The sequence below is a fragment of the Penicillium pulvis genome (genome assembly GCF_028828015.1).
Source record: "Penicillium pulvis strain IBT 33274 chromosome Unknown contig_7_segment1_segment0, whole genome shotgun sequence".
Lineage (NCBI taxonomy): Eukaryota > Fungi > Ascomycota > Eurotiomycetes > Eurotiales > Aspergillaceae > Penicillium > Penicillium pulvis.
This window is the reverse complement of record NW_026643079.1, coordinates 1,118,903-1,132,930: the sequence shown is the minus strand read 5'-3', so window position 1 is coordinate 1,132,930 and position 14,028 is coordinate 1,118,903. Positions and strand designations below refer to the sequence as shown.

The 14,028-nt window shown below is 48.5% G+C and overlaps 3 protein-coding genes across 3 annotated transcripts; all 3 read left to right on the top strand.

Moving 5' to 3' along the window:
• Nucleotides 1-1,629: 1,629 nt before the first annotated feature.
• Nucleotides 1,630-4,042, top strand: N7503_008361 (putative sister chromatid separation protein (Src1)). Its single transcript, XM_057067908.1, has 2 exons — nt 1,630-3,202; nt 3,352-4,042. The coding sequence occupies exons 1-2, from the start codon at nt 1,647-1,649 to the stop codon at nt 3,992-3,994; spliced, it is 2,199 nt and encodes a 732-aa protein (XP_056918763.1). The 5' UTR covers nt 1,630-1,646; the 3' UTR covers nt 3,995-4,042.
• Nucleotides 4,043-7,842: 3,800 nt separating this feature from the next.
• Nucleotides 7,843-9,093, top strand: N7503_008360 (Zn(II)2Cys6 transcription factor domain-containing protein). Its single transcript, XM_057067907.1, has 2 exons — nt 7,843-8,434; nt 8,578-9,093. Exons 1-2 carry the CDS (start codon nt 8,270-8,272, stop codon nt 8,917-8,919), a joined length of 507 nt encoding a protein of 168 aa, XP_056918762.1. The 5' UTR covers nt 7,843-8,269; the 3' UTR covers nt 8,920-9,093.
• A 1,208-nt stretch (nt 9,094-10,301) lies between these two features.
• On the top strand, nt 10,302-12,971 carry N7503_008359 (Zn(II)2Cys6 transcription factor; the record flags this gene model as incomplete). The annotated part of the gene is made up of 5 exons (XM_057067906.1): nt 10,302-10,413; nt 10,481-11,447; nt 11,495-11,929; nt 11,980-12,865; nt 12,927-12,971. 5 exons carry the CDS (start codon nt 10,302-10,304, stop codon nt 12,969-12,971), a joined length of 2,445 nt encoding a protein of 814 aa, XP_056918761.1.
• Nucleotides 12,972-14,028: the final 1,057 nt, after the last annotated feature.

Here is a 14,028-nt window from a genome sequence, read left to right as displayed (position 1 = left end):
TCTTGAATTCCCAAGTCACCTAACTTAATACACCGATCATTCGCAAATCGAGTTTCAAGCTGCTACCGATCGCCAGCAGAAAGGGTGATAAGTCTTGCATGGCAAAATCAAGGTATCATGTCTAGACGTACTGCGTCACTTTCCCACTTGGTCAATCCTTGACAGCATCTTCCGAACATCCTATGACAGCAACAGGGTTAGCCATGGATTCCAAAGAGCTGTTAGCAAGTGTCGAGTATGATCATCTTCTTGCGCTTTCTTCGGCAACGTGGCTTGTCTAGATCTCGGCCCATTTGGAAATGTCGATCCAACGCGGATGCATTGGAGATCTTGAGCGCCACATGGGTTTGGGCCCGACCGGTCCTCCAAGCTAGATCCGTACAGGATCACCAGTCGGCTAAGACTTTAGTACTAGAAGAAGGTAAAAGAGTCTGAAATTGCGTGTTATTTTCTACCTACCCGTGTGTAACTTGGTGGTCCAGTTTTTTGAGTTGTGCAGATGGTGACACTACAGGCCATCGTATCTGCTACTTAGTCGCTGGTTGGTACAATAGGTGACATTCCCTTCTATATCACTAGAAGACGGCCTTGAATATCCAGTCAGTCTTGGAATACACGATGACCCCGGGTCTAGCCTGTGGTGGATTGGCCATATAACCATTACTTCCGAAGTGACTCGATGGTTGTCGAGTGGGTGCAGGAAGTACCGGAAAATAGGCTTGATTGAAGCAAAGTCTATTTATGAGGCTGAAGAGTGCTTTATTGTGAATAAGTGAAAGCCATGAGCCCACACTGATGCAGTTAACACCACTTTGTTCATCTCTGTAACTTAATATTAGCATAGTTAATAGACAGTTTAAGTATTTACGGAAATGGACAAGGGCTTAGATTGAAGTACATATAGCCGACTTGACTCAAAAATTGATCTCAACGATATGGTCCTCCAAGATTTGATATAATATTCGGCAGTCAGCTTATTCAGGACTCGCAAGAAAAGACATGTCTTCTGCACGTGGGTTTCCCCAAGCTTGAAAGCTCTCATGCGCTTGTCTCACCATAAAAAGCTGATTACTAGATTAACACCAATCTTCTAATTCTGCACACTATCGAGAATTATAGATGGTAACGCACATACGAATAGCATTTTACAGTGAGAATCCGTAGGGCTATCTATCAGGACATGTTGATGCTGATGATGGTGGCGTGTTCAGTCACGTGCTTTCTTTGTTTGTTTGGTGCGTCATAAGGCAACTTCCAACTTCCATCTCTCCAAGTTTCATTACTCTCTCATTTCTTTGGTAAATCCAGGTTATCAAAGTTTAGTCTAAGTGAAGGTATATGCTATCACATCTTGTACTAGAAGAAGCCAGCATCGCGACCATTTGACCCACACCTCTTGTTGCCGTGGCTACGAGCCTGACCAACCGCCTCGGGTCTAATTGACAGGTGGACAAACATCCACTCCCATTTTTCACCCTTCATCCTCAGGCAACATTCCAAAAAAGGAGCGATCGGTGGTCTTGCAGTCGCGTTGCAAATCTGACTCAACTCACCCTACTCTGTCACAATACTTGTCTCGTGCGTTGGCGACCTGAGCTAATCGCCTATCCGCTGAAAAAATCGACTCACCCCCACGCGCATCCACCATGGCGGACGAGCTCGATTTCCTGCAGCCGGACTTTGACTTAAACTCTCTTACCGTCCCACGTCTACGCTCCATCCTCGTCAATCACGATGTGCCGTATCCCGCTTCCGCGAAAAAGTCCCAGCTGATCCGAATTTTGGAAGATGAGGTACTGCCGCAGGCAAGGAAGCTGCTGCGGGATCGTGAAAGAGTGAGAAGGACAAGTGCGGGTATTACAGACATGGGAAGCCGAGCGTCATCCGTTGCCAGTGATCGGTATGATCGCGATTCTATGCCCCCGCCCCCAACACCATCCACAGTTGCATCGACCACGGGAACCAGACGCGGCACATCGCGACGAAGTGTTCGCGCATCGACTATGGAACAAGACGAAAACCTCGCTCCGTCTACCCCTGTACCTGCTTCGAAGCGAAAAAGCGCAGCTCGTTCCGTAGGCAAACACCCTCGAGCTTCGGATACAGAGACTGGCGATGACATGATGGCCACCCCAACCGTGGCTGTTGGTGCTTCACCTCGGAAGTCTACGACAAGGAAGCTCCGGCGAAGCTCCGTCCTTCCCTCGACAGAGTCTGACGAATTCACCCCATCCGTTAAGACTGAGCCTACGGACGAAAGTGTCTTCACTGATGACAATCCTTTCCAGAGTGGTAGTCCTTCCGAGATCCAGCGAATCAGACCAACAAGCCACGATGGCAAACGAAGGAGTGGCTCGCGCTTCTCGACTGAGAGCCCAGCGAAAAGTGGATTGCGGTCACGGAAATCTGCCACCCCTGCCAGCGTGAAACAGGAGGATGGGATTAAGGCTCCTGCAAGAGATTCATTTGACTTTGCTCCTCGACTAAGGCCCACAAAGGAGGAACCAGAGGAGTCTGAAGAAGAGTCCGAAGATGAAAGTGAATTCAGTGCCGGGGAGGAATTCACACCTGAGGAACAGCTCGCTCTTGAAACTGAACAATATGCGCCAGGCCCGCAGACCCGCAAACGCTCTCGGAAGCAAGGATCTACTAGTGTAGTAGCTTCCTGGCTAGTAATCCTTTCGGTTCTTGGAGGGTTCGGTGCCTGGTGGCGCAAGGAAAAGATTGAGATCGGGTACTGTGGTCTTGGGAAGCCCACCTGGTCACTATCTGAGACCAATGTACCGGAATGGGCTAATGTTTTGGAACCTGGCTGTGAGCCGTGCCCGCCGCATGCATTCTGCTACCCAGATTTTGAAGCGCGCTGCGAACACGACTTTATTCTTAAGCCCCATCCTCTCTCTTTGAATGGCTTGGTGCCTCTTCCCCCGACATGTGAACCTGACAGTGAAAAGGCACGCCGGGTCAAGGCTGTGGCCGACAAAGCGGTGGAAGAACTACGTGATCGCCGAGCCAAGTGGGAATGTGGCCAGTTGCAAGATGAAGGCAAAGAGCCATCTCCTGAAATCAGTGAGCCAGAGCTGAAGGAAGAAGTTGCAAAGAAGCGCCGCAAGGGCCTCAGTGACTCCGAATTCGATGACCTGTGGAAAGGCGCCATTGGAGAGATCATTGAGAAAGATGAGATCGTGAGCAACACTAAGCAGTAAGTTTTCCCCTCTCTTAGGGACATCTCCATGTCCCGTTGGATACACTTATTGTTCCGGATCTCCATATCCCGAAACCTGTTTCTTTTAAAGGTCTTCGTTCTGACATTGTGCACCGGAACTAACAGAGGCGGTTTCGCTATCACAGACCTTCCGCCGTCCTCGTCCTCACATCAACATCCACTTCGCGACTCCCCTTCACATGCGCCGCCCGCCGCTACGTTCGACTCGCTCTCCTCGCGTATCGACTCCCTCTTTCACTTCTAATTCTTGGCATTGCTTCTCTCGCTTATGCTCGGGCTCGTGTTCGTGCCCGCCGCTCGGACATTGCCCGTGTGCCTGAGCTAGTTGCGACCACGCTCGATCGTCTTGCCACGCAAGCAGCACTCCACGCTCGTGGGGGTGCGATGGAACCTTACGTTCCCATTGGGCAGCTCCGCGACGATGTTCTCCGCAATGAACTGCATGGCAAGCGACGCGAAGAGTTGTGGAGCCGAGTGCGCCGCGTTGTTGAAGGAAATGCTAATGTCCGTGCTGCCGTTCGCGAAGGCCGTAGTGGTGACGTCTCTCGAAGCTGGGAATGGATTGGCGGCATTGGTAGTGTCGGTGCCAGCAATGGTAGCACGGGCAAACTAGAAGGTAGCACTCGCCGTGATAGCGGCCGGCTGTCCTTGTCTTCCCCTCTGAGCAATGCCGACACCGATCGCCATATGGTTGATAATTCCGAGGATATATCCACTTCCAGTCCCAGGCAGTCCCGTCGTTGGGACGAGGGCCGTCCAATTTACTAGTGGTCCCGCTGCCAAATCGGGGAAGAATTGGGCATCTCTGCATCTTGGATACATCGTCTCCATGTCCTCGCTTATTTTCACGCGTCACACGAGAAATCGTTCCCTTTGGAACGTCTTGCCGTTATCTGTGCTCTTTCCCGATATCACATTTTCACCGTACATATTTTCTATTCGTGTTTATTTTAGTTCTATGCATCAAGCCCAATACCCCTTTTTGAAATACACAGTCACTATAGTCCATTTGACTAGACAAATTAGGCTAGGAATGTCCAGTACCTAGGCTTAAAATTTCGGCATTCTAATTTGACGATCGTAAGACGCTATTGTGGTCCCCGAAGCTGGGTTTTCAAATCCCGAGGCATGGACAGTCTATCCGTACGCACCATGCAGTTTCGTTCATGCCATTGCATTGCCACTCCAGCAACATTACGTATTTAAGAACCTCGGAAGGCGAGGGGGATTCTGCAGGTATGCATGGAATTTTAAATAAGTTTTCAGATCTAGATAATTCGACAGGGGTAACCCTGCCGTAATCCAGAACTTCGGGATAACATATCCGGTGTACTTCTATACTATGGTGGACCTCGGGACCGGGCGTACGGCGTTATGGAATGTAGACCGAGTCTGCAGACCTGAAACCGTTGCTAGCACTTAACTAGGTTTCACCTAGTCCAAGCATAGAAATTGGAGGTTTATCCTGCGCCTTACCTACTTAGGGGGCCCGATACCGATGTAGGCGTTTGTGGTTATATGATCAACCATATACCGGTGTAGCAGCCATCTGCGGAGTGTTTGAACACCGAGCAACTCCCTCTGAAACAATAGAATGAAAAACAAAGTCCACACTATACCCACCTATGGGAAAATGAACCCACATGTGGTGAAACCGAGGATCCTGTGATGCACTGCATTGCGGTAATTTTAGGCTCTAGTTAGATCCCAATAAGCCCAGTAGATGCATCTACATCTTCAGCTCAATGTAGGTACAGGTGCAGACAGCACGATACCAAGTTCGATTCGGTCGAATCATGGTCCAATACACGCGATAATTGACATAGTTGCATGCCCCTGAGCCAAAGTCTCCACAGCACGGCGTGTAAGTTAGGGTTTCTTATGCATACCTTCCTAATCTAGGGCCATCGCTTGCAGCCCTAAGACCGGATGTCTTTCTCCGTTCTTGAGAGAAGCTTTTTCTTAGCCCTAAACTCGCTGACCGCTTCTTGCACTGTATTGGGGCATAGGATACAGTAGTCAATACCTACTGACGCCTTCGTATCATAGAACACGTATATATAGCGGTTCAACCTATAACCGAACGAGTGGATGCAACAACCGAGAGGGGGCACTTTTACCACTGCGTGGGCGAAAATTTGGCCCCGCTTCTGTGGCTTCTTTACATACTTTCGCTTCGCATGCTTTTGGACCAGGAGACCGGGAAACTTTGTTCGTGCCGGGATCAAATGTCAGGAAGGATTCCCCTTGATGCTTAGGTAGGTTAGGTTGTATTTGATTCTAATTAGATCTTTGTTCCACTGGTCTTTGCAAGCGGAGTTCGAGAAGTGCAGGTGAATACGAATAGCTTCTCGGCGGGGGAAAAGTACCTCGAGATCTATACATAGGAACAAGAACTTTTATTGATGTAGTACATAAATACGAACAGATGTGGTCTACAGTATTTACTAAACGGCCCGGTTTAGTACGCCACCAAAACACCAGTTTAAATCCATCCGAACCAGATCATCTCCCAAGATGAATTAGGTGAATTAGAGTGTTTTTAAGCAAACACGAAAGTTGTGACAGTTTCCCTTTGTATTTCGCTATAGCCTCATGACGTTGGGTGGAGTTAGATCTGTCCCAGAAAAGATAATGCTCCTGAGACAGAGCCGATGTTTTAAGATTGCTGAAGAATCTGCTCGGCAAAGACGTCGAATCACAGACCTCGGAAGATTATTCCTGATAATCGAGTCAAAATGCGGCACGTTTGGGCTCCTCTCCCTTCCCTTGGGTCCGATGGTTTAGGCGATCGTTTTTGGTAATTTAGAGTTTCATAGCGGTACCATGCCACACATGGATCTGCGAGTGCGTCATGAATCGAGATTAAAGAAGTTGACGGAAATGATCACCGACACCACTCAGAAGCTGATCTACCGGGTCCGAGAGCCAACTGTTGGATACGACAGTATGTAACCATTTCCACAGGTATCTGAGGACCTTATAGATCGAGTTTCTCCCCAACTTCACCGATGAAACGTATTCTTTATAGTCCCTAGCCTCTGATTGATTGATCTTTCTTTTTTCTAGAAGTTTAAAGAATCGATTATCGAATACACAGCAATGTTAAATTGGTAGTGAGCAAGCCACCAGAGAATTGGCCATCAGTGTATAACCACATACGTCATTTTAATTAGAAAGATCACTAGAAAGCTCCCCACAAAAGACCGAACCGTTGGTCTTTTCAGAGCCACGTACTATACGGAGACTGGAGGGGCCTAGAAATGTCACACTACGTATTTACTAATGTTTTAGCATAATGATTATTTAAAAAAAAAAAAAAGTCGCCAGTGGTGGCAAATCTTCGGGGCGCCTCTTGTATGTCACGTTGTCTTTCTATTCGTCCGGCTCGGGTGGGTAATGATTCCAGCCAACCACAACTCCACCATTGTCCACCAAAAATCAGCCACGTTGGAATACGATTAGAGAAGTCCGTTAACGTGCTGTCTCTCGTTACACTGCCGCAACCGCCGCACCATGATGTGACGGGTGATAGGCTCCCCCATTACCTCCCATGTCTAAGTGGAGGGCAGCCACAGTGGAGTCAAAATTGGGCTTGGTGGAGATAGCCCGTGGCAGATGTCTGCGGCCTGACGTTTTCTCGTGCTCCGTGGCAACCGCAATGCAAGCGACGCACCTTGGCCCCTGCTGCATGCGTGACAACGTACATGGGAACATGCAGATGTTTTTCCTCGTCAAATTAATCCAGATGAATGGAGCTCTGAATAAACATGACATGGAGTGGGAATGGAATGCAGATCGTGGATACAGTATGAAGTGGATTACTGTACACTATGTATCTGCTGAAGACTATGGCTCAAAAAGGAGTACGGGCAGACCACCTTGGAGGCAAAGCAGGGAAAATGCCTTGAAAACTAGCCAATGATATCCAGCGGAAGTGCAGACTCGGCCGATCGGAGCCAGATTCGCAGGATACTGACGCCGAATTGGCAGATCCTTGGCCCTATCAACTTAATCGGTCATGCCGGAAACTATTTCCGGGGTACAGATTCTGCCTCTGCCAACAATGGATCCCCCCCCTTGTTACCCACATTGATCCATCGACATCACATTTTCTCATTTTCTGTTGGAGGAAATGGAAAATTCCAAAAGGATAAAATCGAAAATTCCCCAAAAAACCCCCAAAAAAAGAGGGATTGCATAGCCCCAGACAAGAAAGACGATGGAAATCGTGGATGATCATGCCCAAGGCCTAGGTCAGATCAAGCCATGGTCGTTACCACCACAAGCTGGACCAGACTTGTGGGATTAACCACATATCGGGACGTTTCTGACTGGTTTGAGAAACCAGAGGCTCCGGGGAAGGGAAACCAAAGCAGTATAGACTGCGCGGGTAGGGTCTGTGTTCGCTACAGATCCCGTTACAGATCCCGTTCAGAGTTACGTGTATGTACCCTGTTTTCCTGTACGGAGTATTTTCTCCCGAAAGGGGGTTGAATTACCAGGGTGATCATGGACAGTTCGCGCAGTACCTGAACGCTAGTGATAGCTCGACCGATGGGTTAAAATGGGGGGATTTTCTGGTACTGGGTTTCTGTGGCCCCAAAAACATAGGGAATGTCAGCTTTGGAAAGATCCACTTCCGCCACACACGCATCTCTCGATCTCTCTGTTTCTTTTTCTTTCTTAACGCACAACTCTTTCCCTCACAGGACCCCTCCTTCGTCCCGTCTGACTCCTCCACTTTCTTCTTGGCCACTCTTGGGACAGTGCGCCAGTGTCAATACATGAGGAGCTTAGCGCCCGACGAATTAGCACCCTGAGATTCTACGGACGGGTCCGTTGATATGATTCGTGTGGGATAGAAGATGTTGTATTAATGACTTACTCTGGATAGAGTCTGGTCTGGCTCTTCTTGTCTAATCTCTTATATTCTCTGGATTTGATTTCAACGTGTTATCTTGTTCTGTTCTTTCTTTTCCTTGATTTCTTCTCCTGTTTACTCCTGCAGCTTTCCCCCCCTCCCCACCTCGCCCGCCCGCGATGGGCGACGCTGCCCGGCCATTCAGGCCCATTGCTCCCCGGACCTTAACATCAGCTGACGGAGTCGGAGTCGGACAACAACCACCCAATGGAGCACCATCAGACGAAGGTCGAATGAAAAGAGCTTCAACGGCATGTAAAGAGTGCCAGAGGAGACGAACAAGGGTACACGTCCAGAACTTCCCCTTTCCCCGGCATTTCTCACTTTCTCTTCTTTTTATCCATGTTCACTTCCCCCTATATCCCCCTGGTCGAAATCAAATATATATTCATTCATATCTCTGACGTTTGTTCTTTGCTCCAATTAGTGTAGTGGGGTGCCTTGTTCTGAATGTGTGGGCCATCCCGATCGTGAATGCGTATTCGACGAACTATCCGACAGGCGCCGCAAAGCCACCGCAAAGAAAACTCAGGAGGAGCTTACCAGTCTACGAGACTTCTTGGATCAGTTGTTGGAGGCTTTTCGCAGCAATGATGGTGCTGCCGTGCAGCATCTTATCAACAGAATTCGGGCCGGCGCATCACATGAGGAAATCCGTCGCATCGTTCTCCACATCCATGCCCAAACCGCCGGCTCATCATCCCGACCTAACGACATGGATCCAAACATCATAAATGATCATATGAGTCATTTCTTCGATTCTCATTGACATACTCGTTCCCCGCATGACAGGGGCTTCCTGTTGCATACCACCGGAGTGACACAAAATTTATATCGTCCGTCGCATGCCAGCATCATACGCCTGATTCTGTGCCGTCAATTCAAAACTTATTTTAAACAGCCATATGTCCTGGGTCGATTGTTTTGATGGCTTCTTTGATTTTTATTTCCTGTTGATCATGTTGGCCTGCTATCGTTCAATCGTTCTTCTACTCTCGCGCCTTTGCGCGCTTAGGACTTTACGGAGATTGGCCCATACATCCGCCAAGAAGAGCGACTTGTTACCTCAAAAGGGCGATTTGCAAAGCATGCTTGAAACCAATGATCTTACACATTTGTCCATCTTCTCCTTTCCAAATTGAGCCCTAGCCCTGTATCTACTATCTTTCACTGGTGGAACCCCTTCCGACATGTTCCTATCAAAAGAAAACGCTCTCATGCAGATTGCCGAGCTCGGTTACACGAGTTCCATGCGGGCCTCAGACGTGCAGTGTGTTATCGTGTTTGGGTTAACGCGAATTCCCTAAGTTTTCCTGGGTGGCTTTCCATCCTATCATTTGATTTGTCATCATATGGGTACATGACAGGGGCATCAACTTCCAATGAGATGGCAAGCGGGACGAGATTGTCGGTTTCGGTTTCGGTCTCGGCCTCCAACTGAGTTCCACCTGATGGAGAACTATTTCGGATGGGGCTGTCTAGGTTACCGTTAAACGTCAGGAATGCCCCAGACACATCCAGAATACAGTTGATTTTGGGTCCCGGGCTTGCGTTGCAATTGGGCTTGATCAAACATTTCCTTGTCTTTTCTTTGATCCATTCTGATCAGGTTGGAGATCCTCATAAAACTCGACAGATGATTGATATATTCATCTCAAGGGGTCCTTTTTCTTTGTCAATGGACTACCGGGAATACGGGCTTCGGAGAATCCCAACCACTTTTAATGCGAATCCGGGTGAGAGAGCCTCGGGATTATTCATGTCTATATTTTTTGCCACGAGGAATGAACCGTTTCAATTTCGGCCGAGCATATCGGTCAACCCATTGACTCATGTATCTCGTCCACTTGCCTTTTCAAACCCCAGGCCGCTTCCCTGTGACCACGGAAGCGCCTGATGTGATCAATCCGGGACATGCACTGGTACCTGAACTTGATCATTGACCATAACTACCATAATCACTCTGCAGTGTTGATCACACCCGATGACCCTCCGCGTGGATTCCATCTCGGACATATCACTAAGTTTTGGCGTATTCGGTGGCAAAGCTAGATAGCTATTCTAGAATAAAACCCAATTGAATTGAGTTGGACCAAAATCCGGGGCAAGTGGAGAGGAAAGAGAGAACCCCGCACCGCACACCGCGTGGGAATGGATCTCCACCTCTCCCGGATTCTTCTCCTTCCCCTCCCCTCAAATCCGGCCCCGAAACAGCAAGGGAATAAGAAAGAAAACCCCACTCATATGGAAAAGCAATTAGAATGTACATCATCGCGTGACAAGTTCTAGCCTACCGCCGGTCTTGATGGCTCTAACTAGCGTGAACCTAGCCACGCAAGGGTCGGGGCCTGGATTGTCCCGAGAAGATATTGAGGCTGCCGACGCCCACTCGCCCGGACGCAAGAGAAAATCATCCGGCCCAATACCGACATCAACTCAAAAAAATGCCGTCACCCGTCAGAAGATCACCCGGGCTTGTGACTCGTGTAAAGTCAAAAAAACGAGATGCACCGGCACCTTGCCTTGCACAAGATGCACTCGGCTCTCGCTTGCTTGTGAATATAATGCTGCTTACTCGAGAGGGTTGCCCCCCGATCCCTTGCCGGGGTCACTTTCGACACCTGGTGATGAGGTTCGACGCCGGGTCTCGGATGCCGGGCGTTTATCTAGCGGGTCCCGGTCTAGGGGGAATACGGGGAATCTGAATTCTAATTCAGATCCGAGTTCCGATATCAGCTCAAGTTCAAATCTGCCCGTTGGTGGTAGTAATGTCTTGAGTAGTAATTATCGGGATACGGTGGGACTGCAGCGCCATGCCGCAGTGGTTTCTTTACGGAACTCACCCGAGCCAGGCTCCACGGATTTTGAGGGTAACTATCTCGGTCCTGCGTCTGGGATCTCATTTATCAATCGTGTCTGGAGTCGGTTGCATCATGATGAACGTACGCGTATCCCGGATGAGCTGCAGAATGAGTCTTCTAAAAATACGGCCGTCTTTATGTTTGGAGATAAGCCGTATACTTATCCTGAGAACTCGGACTTTGCCCTCCCGCCCTTTGAGAGGGCTATGGAGCTGGTAGCTATCTATTTTGATTTCTCAATGGTCACTTATCGGTTTTTACACCGATTGAATGTAGAGGGTTGGGTCAAACAGATCTATGAGAATAATATCTCTATATCGAACCTGCCTGTTGGAAACATGGTTGCCCGGACGGCGATTGTGCTGATGATATGTGCCGTGAGCACCCTTCATCAAGATCTTGAATCGGAAGCCGTGGCGGAAGCGCATAGCAAAAGGTGAGCCTTTTCTCTTGGTACCGACAACAGATGGCTAATATAAAAAGCGAGCATTGGTTTACGGCTTCCAAGTATCTGTCCTCTTTGGAGTCGGGCCCTCCACGGCTAGAGACTATTCAAGTACGACTTATTCAGTGTCTTTATCTTTTGTCATCCTCGCGGGCCAATGAATGCTGGTACTCGTTTGGAACTGCATTGCAAGTTGTGACAGCTCTTGGACTACATCGAAAATGGCCTGCTAAGATGCCCAAAAATGGATGCTCATCTCTCGAGTTGGAGCTTCGGAAACGCATATTCTGGAGTGTATACACTCTGGACAAATATCTCAGCATCATGTTTGGGCGACCTCGCCTACTTCATGATGAAGACATCGATCAGGAATTGCCAGATGAGACAAATGACGAGGATCTACTGGAGGAAGATCCTATGCGGCGAACTGGCGTCACAGATAGTATGATGATTGCCTCCGTTCTTCATTACCGGTCAGTCGCACCAATATCCTACTTCTCCAATCCATATTAACAAATCATAGACTCGGCCGCATTTTAGGGGAAATCTCCCGTCAACTTTACAGTATCAACCCTCTTTCCCGTGACTCTCCATTGGACACTGCCGTCCGCCTCACATCTGAACTAGAGAGATGGAAAGAAAGTGTCCCACCCCTCTTCAATAGCGTCCAACCTACCAGTCTAATCCCACCACTATGCCGCCAAAGCCAAGTCCTCCAGCTAGCCTACTCCCACGCCATGATCCACGTCACCCGCTCATTTCTCCTAAGCGACTTCACCGACTTAAGTCGCAGACCCCGAGACTCCCACTCAATGGTCAGCACCTATGTCCAAAAATGCATTCAAGCAGCTGAGAACACCATGAGCCTAATGGACAGCCTCGCCCAACGAAGCGTCTTCATCCAATCCCTCTGGTTCACCCATTACACAGGCTTCTGTGCTATCCTAGTCGTCTACATCTACATCATCCAGCAGCACCGCCAATCTACGGCCCCGAGTCCATCTGTTGGGAGTCCTGCAGACATGGACAGAATGCAGTACCTGCTTGCATTGGCGGAAACATGTCAGCAGCATCTTGCAGAGGCGACACGGAAGAATTGTCCTAGTCGACGATATAGTATTATTCTTGAAGAGCTGAGGCGGGAGGTTCATAGGCAGATGGGCTCGGATGATTCGAATAGTCTTGCTCCGACTCCTCTTGTGTTGAAGTCGACTCCCCGTCCGCAGGTTCTAAGCTCCGGTGCTACAAATGGTGTTGATCACCCTCTCCAATTTGATGCGAGAAGTCTTGACTTTGCGAGTATGCCGGCTATGCTGCAGCCACCCGAACTTGGCATTAATCCTGTTGAGGATGCTGGACTTCTGGAGAATCTTGAGGGGTCGGTTTGGTGGGCTCAGCTGGATTCATGGGTATGTCTATCGACCTAGTTGTCTTTTTTCTTGATCTTGGTTGCTAATTCGAGGTTACTAGGCTCTGTCTAGTTTTCCGAATGAACCATCTGGATTCAGTTTTTAGATGGCCTAAGCCCGTTACGTCTTGCCAGTCTCGTTATCAGGCTGATGATCACTGTACATAGTGTGAGTATACCCATGGATTTGCGTTTTGATTACACATGCAGCCTATCTCCGATATCAGTCAAACAATGGGTACTCGATACATATCATATTCTCCGCAAAAAAAAAAAAAGGGGGGAGAAAATAGGAAAACGAGAGGAACCAGAGAAGTTCAAAAGAGAAAAAAGTTCCAGCCAATAAAAAACAAAAAGAAATGGACTCGCGGGGAATCGAACCCCGGACCACTCCCATGCTAAGGGAGTATTATACCACTAAACCACAAGCCCATTGTATATGAGAAGCTCAATTATATCCTCATATGAGTAAAATTTGACTACTACCAGGCAAGCAGGCTACAGCCGCTATGTGTACAACTGGCCGACGGTCTGAGGAGTCAACTGATGGCAGCCATTGCAACCACGTCAATAGGTCCGTATCATCCAAGCCAGAGAATTAGCTTCCAATTACAGAACAAAGTTATCCATTCACAATTAATCTATTAGGGGCAGCTTGCTCGGCTGCGAAGACGAACCCGGTGTATACATGTGGTTGTTATACTCTCATATCGATGATAAATTAGCAGATTTTGATAATGCAAAAATGTATCCCAGTTCTCGGGTGTGAAATCAGGTGTGACTACTGTTGCCTACAAGGGTCATTTATCAATTTGCCTCTATTCTGAGGGGAGTTCCGAAGGTTTACCAGGGCCGGCTGCGACTTGAAAATATATATCTGTGCCACTAGGGAGATCAGCGCACTACTGGAGGCAAGTCTCCACCCGGGCATCTAAAAATAATCCAAGCTTCGAACTTAGGAAGGTATGTACCCTCCACTCATCCCAAATGACCAAGGGGCAACGCGCTCACGCCACTTGTCTATCATCATTCGCCAATGCATTCTTTACCCTTTCTCTTTTCTTTTGGGGGTAACAGGGAAACAAACTTACTATGAGGAATATTCACTGACAGGATCCATGTATGCTTTGGCTCAACTATATTAAAAATTATCGGAGCCGCGAA